The 6,000-nt window shown below is 32.2% G+C and overlaps 1 protein-coding gene and 1 pseudogene across 3 annotated transcripts; one reads left to right on the top strand and one right to left on the bottom strand.

Moving 5' to 3' along the window:
- Positions 1-369: 369 nt before the first annotated feature.
- Positions 370-1,705, bottom strand: LOC145968595 (adenylate kinase isoenzyme 1). Of its 2 annotated transcripts, XM_083094171.1 has the most exons (3): positions 1,415-1,705; positions 846-1,085; positions 370-758 (listed from the first exon to the last, which is right to left on the bottom strand). In XM_083094171.1, exons 1-3 carry the CDS (start codon positions 1,548-1,550, stop codon positions 529-531), a joined length of 606 nt encoding a protein of 201 aa, XP_082950297.1. In that variant the 5' UTR covers positions 1,551-1,705; the 3' UTR covers positions 370-528. The 2 variants fall into 2 exon arrangements, with proteins under 2 accessions (XP_082950297.1, XP_082950296.1); XM_083094170.1 differs by having other exon boundaries at positions 372-1,085.
- Positions 1,706-1,779: 74 nt separating this feature from the next.
- Positions 1,780-4,293, top strand: LOC145968283 (malate dehydrogenase-like; annotated as a pseudogene). Its single transcript, XR_014437703.1, has 4 exons — positions 1,780-1,954; positions 2,289-2,697; positions 3,179-3,550; positions 3,734-4,293. The product of XR_014437703.1 is annotated as a malate dehydrogenase-like (transcript).
- The last annotated feature ends 1,707 nt before the right edge of the window (positions 4,294-6,000 follow it).

The following is a 6,000-nucleotide window of genomic DNA, read 5'->3' as shown; positions in this document are numbered from 1 at the left end:
AGATATATAATTTTCCAACACGCTGATCATTTCGAATATCTTACACTCTCTCTCTTAAACATATCAAATAATGATAATTTATCGGTGGTGAATAAAAACGAACGCGTTCACTGTTACCGTTGTTCACCTTTAGCGTGTCCATCCTTGTCTACATCCCGAGTGTTGATATATTGAAACATATAAATTAGACTCGACATTTAAAAATAAATAGATTTCCTGAAATAAAATTTTTTTTGATATCTGATTAATTGCTCACGTAAATTAAATCAAAGTTATTCTCTTTTCACATCTTGCTATTTGTTATAATATATTTATTGTAATAGTAATTATAATTTCTTTACATATTAATATATAATTACATATACATATAATAATTATTTGAATATTTACGTGACACGTATAAAGTACAGGTTCTAGAATCCAAGAGTGTACGAAATACATTGCATTAATTATATTATTATATAATTTTACATTATAATCGACACTAATCAAGTATCGTTAGTTCAACACAACACGCGTGAACAAGCTTTAATTGACCGCTTTTACTGTAGACGTGTTCGGAAAATTGTCCAGGATCTTATCAATCGCGTTGCAAATATCCTCGAAAACTTCCGTTTCGTCGTTCTCGCCGTCGATGACTACCAGTCGTTTTCTGTAATACTTTAGAATCGGTTTGACCATTTTTTCGTGATCCTTGATCCGCTGCATATTTTCGTCGAAGCTGCGGCTCTGTCGCTCGGTGGCGGTGATGGTCCTGGCTAAAATTCTGTCCATCAGCAGCGACTCCCTGACGTACAGATACAGGACGAGATCCGGCGGCCGGATGTGCTCGTCGAAGTGCTTACATTGTGCTTTTTCCCGGGGAAATCCGCTCAGCAAAAAACCCCGCGACATCTCTAAGCTGCTCAGCATCTTCGCCTTGATGAGCTCTACCATGACATCCGCGGGAACTAGTTTACCATCGGATATCAGGTACGCCAGGATAACGCCTCTCTGCGAACCGGTAGCTACTTCATCCCGCAGCAATTCTCTGGTTATAATAGTGCAAAAACCGTAATGCTCTGCTATTCGTGTAGACTGTGTTGCTGCAGAGGAAGAGAAACTGTTTCTAAATTATTCTTTTTAAATCCAATCGCAATTTAAAATGCATTATTATTTTATGTTAATATTTATTATTATTATTATTATTATTATTATTATTATTATTATTATTATTATTATTAAACATAATTATTTAATCAAAAAATTGTATAAAATATTTTATAAACTTGGCAAATTTTTTTCCATAACATAACATCTTCAATTACTAGGGGAATTTATGAGTCATCGAGAAAAAGAGAGAGAGAGATTGATTTTATTAATTCATAGTTTTAAAGTGTCTAACTTTGGATAAATGTAAAAGGAATCAACCAACTTTTTCCTGCTCCTGGACCTCCAATCAAGAAAATAATCGGCAATCTTGATTCCCTAATGATCGAAACATCGAGCTCGGTGCTTCTTGGAATCAAAGCACATAGAGGATCGACGGGCCTCACACAATTGAGACCCATTTTTATTTTTTACAAGTATTATATTGTAATAATAATTATAAAAAATAATATTATGTTCTATTTTATGTGTAAACGAAATTGTACGAGTAGCAAAGTTTGCTACGCACTTTTAATACGACATATTAAAAATCTTGAAGTTGAAGTATGTAATGCTAGAAAAGTATCGATTTCTGAATAATCGCGAATATAGGAACAATACAATTTTACGAAAAAATCTATAGGAAATTAACAGTATATATTTGACAGCTTTTATAATTATGTTCATTCAAAGTTCTGTCATTTAAAGTATAATTTTCTATACAATGATTATGCATTTATTATACAGCGACTTATATTGCGGCTAAAGTAATCAACCACATTTTCGATCGTTGGTAATTTGCCTTACACTCTCAAGAAAAAAAATGGTAGTAGTTTCATTTAATTTCATTATAAATATATTTTTACTATAACTTACTTTGATATCACTTATTCTTATTCTACAAAAATTTTATATAAAAAATTCAATTAATTTTTTTTTATAATTTTCATAATTTTTATAATTTTATCTGAAAATATTAACTCATTTTAATGTCATTCTTGATACTTTGCAATTATATCTTTTGATATGTATTAATATTAATAATAATAATTTATTAAAGAAATAAATATCTTTTATATCTACGATTATGTAAGTAATATGTATGCACGTAAATGTGTATGTCTACACATTTTACAGTAGGAATTTTTCTTCTCATTCAGTCGCAAAATGTACAATGCCATCAGGCTAATTCGTAAATCCTTTCAAAAAATTGAAGGGCAGAGATGGATGGCTTTTAATCGTATAAAGAACGAGCATCCCTTGAAGGAGCGCGAGGAATTGAAGTACATCAGAAGATGTCGAGTCGCTATCGTCGGTCTTGGCGGAGTCGGCAAATCCTTGGCACACTTGTTGAAGACTTATCCGGGTGGTTAACCGAGCTGCGACTTTGCAATCGAAGCGATCCCGAGGGAATCGTGGAAGAACTAAATCATATACCTACGAGAATTGCCCGTTCGAGGATTTAAGGGAATAGATAGGCTACCCTTGGGATTGCAAAACGCCGATTTAGTAATCGTGACAGCAGGAGTGACTAGAAGACCTGGCATCCGTAGAAGGCATTTATTCGTAGTAATTATAACGATATTTTAATCTATTATACTTTATACATATTTGGTTAAAATAATTTGAAATTTATGTTGTATTATAATTTTTTTTTTAATGTATTGTCATACATATTATTATTTATAAAAAAAACTATATGAATATTATTTAAAAGAGTAATTGTACGGTACCTGTGATGCTATATTTTCTATAAATACGACTAATAAATTTGTTTTCTCTAATTTTTTTTATTTAGTTTGTGTTTAATCATTTATGAAATAAAGAATAATTTGTATTTAATTGTAACATTAATGTTGCACAAAAAATAATTGTATTCCAACTTGAAGTTTTTTTTCTGAAATACAATGACAGTGTATAAATTATTATTATATTATACATTATTATTAATCTTTATTGGATTAATTACGATTTTAAAATACTAAGTCTAATTTAAGATGTAACCTCCCATGAAGACTTTATTTACATTTACTTCCATCATTCGCTATAGGAGAACGCTGCAATCATCAGAGATATAATCAATATCTGCGCAGACAGATGTCCTGATGCTCTGATAGCCATAGTGACGAATCCTTTGGACTCGATGGTACCAGTTGCGGCAGGAGTCTTAAAGAAGCGCGGGGTTTATCGGCCTGAAAGGCTCTTCGGCGTCTGTCAGATTGACCAGATGCGAGCGGAGCGTTTCTACGCGGAGGCCATTGGACAGGAACCGAGAAAGACTTACGTTCCTGTTGTAGGTGGCCACGCGGATAACACCACAGTTCCTTTATTTTCTAAAGCGAGACCGAATGTTCCTTTGACGGAGGAAGAAACCAGAACTTTGATCCAGCTAGTACGAGATGCTGGAAAAAGAGTCATTCAAGTAAGAGAGAGAATTATTTTATAAATAAATTAAAAAATATGTAAAAATATTTTTTTTATCATATATCATCATCAACGTAAAATTCAATGCCATGTTTACTACGTGATCAGATTTAGAATAAGATTTTTTCAGAAAAGATTTATTGAACCGGCAACTATTCAGTCAAGTATATCGCTCACCTAGGCAAAGAAGAGAGCAGGCAGGTCTACGTATTCAATGACGTCAGCGACGCTGGGTTTTGTTCATAAATTATGCCGCGGCATTCATCACGAACCGCATGTGATCATTTCCGCTTATGTGGAGTCGACGGTGACCAACGCGCGTTTCTTCAGCAACGAATTGTTACTCGGACCACGTGGTGTTCACAGGAATCTCGGATACGGTACAGTCACAAAGTTCAAGCAAAATCTAATCGACGAAGCAGTGCTGGTCCTTCAGGGAGATGTTGCAATGGCCGACGAATTCGTCAAGAAAAATGTATAAAGTAATTTACAAAAATGAAATTACAATCTTTATTATTGAAATAGATAGGTACATCTTTAATATAAACATAATTTCTTTGGATATGTTTGAGTTTCATGTGGTTTTCAATTTATTTTTTTTTTTTATTAAGTCTCTATGATTTGTATATTTATTAAAGTTAATAGTATTACGTGTTTATAATAATATGAGATTTACATTATTACAAAGTATACGTGTAACATTTCTTTTTACTTGTAAATATAGTTCTCGATTGTACAGAATGGTCATTAGTCCTCTGTTTAATTTAATTAAAAAGATAAATACACGATTAGCAAAATAACTATTTTCATTAAGTACGATATTTAATATCGCAGATCTAAGATTTTTGATGAAATATATTTATATTATTTTTGGCTGATATATTAAGAATAATATATACGTATAAGAATTTATAATATTAAATTTTATTTCTAGATATTAGATATTATTTTGTGAATTTTAAAATTTATTATTTCATAATATTATGGCAAATATTTAGAGAATGTTATTATAAATATCAAGCAATTCAATTACTGCAGTTGCACCACGTCCCGTTAAAAATTGCAAGACATGCAACAAACGAGATAATCGTCCGCTAATCCGAATCGGAATAAAACTGAAGTACAGGTATTGCGCCGTCGTGACAAGAAGTTGCTGGAAGGCACTTCCGCACTCTAGGTCGTAACTCGCAACAATACGTCGTCATTGTAAAATATGAACCGGATTCTGCATCAGGCCGTAATTTTCCAAATAATACGGGTCTCGGTTCATAGATCGATTGTGATCCAATGCATCGGTCCGGAAGGGCTGATATTATCTCTTGAAACGGAAATTGTACGCGCGCATTTCGCTGTCCGCGAAAGGTTTTGCTAATTTCGTTGTATTCCCGATGACGCAATGATGTAATTTATTTGTCACTCGAGGCAACACTCGGCAGAGAAATAAAAAGTCAAAGTGAAAGCTTTACAGTCTTCGTAACCCTTGAAACAAAAGGTTAAGGATCGGAAATTGTTATATCGCCTTAATGATTTTCGATTAATAATTATAAAAAACGTTAAAATCTTTATAAGTTCAAAAAATGTCGTAATTTTTAGATTATTCTTTTATTTCTTTTGAAATACATATGATATTATAATTTATTTTTAAAAGAGTAGATACATGTAAAAATTTAAACTAAAATGTATTAGTTTTCTTTCTTTATTTTATTCCCTTTCATATAGATATTTCTAATTTAAATTGGAAATAATAAATTTACATATAAATATGCTGGATAATTTTTTCTAAGTTGGAAGCACTTTCTAAAAAAATGTGCAGATTATATACGCTTTGAAAAGAAAAACATTTTGCTTCATCAAATATCAAATATAACTAAATACAATCTCAAAGTGCTAATCGTTAATTAGCAAATGTGATATTATCGGAGATTAAAATTTTTTAAATATGTTTATTAGAGGAAATTAGCGTTATTTCAACACAAACTAGATCGTGACTTAAGATCACGATTAGAAGGCATTTACAGACACAGCGAATTGTGAAGAGTGACGTACGGCTCGACCGCTGTCTCGTTAAAAGCGCGGAATTACACGCTGGAATTATGCGTAAATCTGTCCGCGATCTGACTGCCTTTAAATATCGGCGCCAGTGGCACTCGACTGCATAATTCACCGGGTAAGTCGCAGCAAGTTACTGAATCTGAATCTTTACGAGGGATTTGCGAATTAATAATAGATTCTGTGGACAATGGAAGAAAAGGGAGGATGGTTTTATGCGGTTGCGATCGCGTTTCTTCCCCGTATTAATCTAATATCAATTACTTTATTTCGCTTAAATCGATTACATTTGATTACATTTATAACTCTCGTTTTAATTCTTATTTAAAAAGAATTAATTTATTTTGACAGGCTTATCTATTTTGTTTCGCAAGAATTCTTGCGTCATAAAAAATTTCT

The sequence above is a fragment of the Camponotus vicinus genome, unplaced genomic scaffold (genome assembly GCF_025532165.1).
Source record: "Camponotus vicinus isolate PSW18456_S1 unplaced genomic scaffold, iyCamVici1.0 SCAF_3, whole genome shotgun sequence".
NCBI lineage: Eukaryota > Metazoa > Arthropoda > Insecta > Hymenoptera > Formicidae > Camponotus > Camponotus vicinus.
The sequence above is the reverse complement of the archived record's forward strand: the minus strand, read 5'-3'. Positions and strand labels throughout refer to the sequence as shown.

Coding starts and splice junctions, on each gene's coding strand:
- LOC145968595 (XM_083094170.1), bottom strand. CDS start 1,550: ATGGGTCTCAATTGTGTGAGGCCCGTCGATCCTCTATGTGCTTTGATT. Junction 1,086..1,414: donor AGGTCCAGGAGCAGGAAAAA/GTTGGTTGATTC, acceptor CTTCCTCTGCAG/CAACACAGTCTACACGAATA.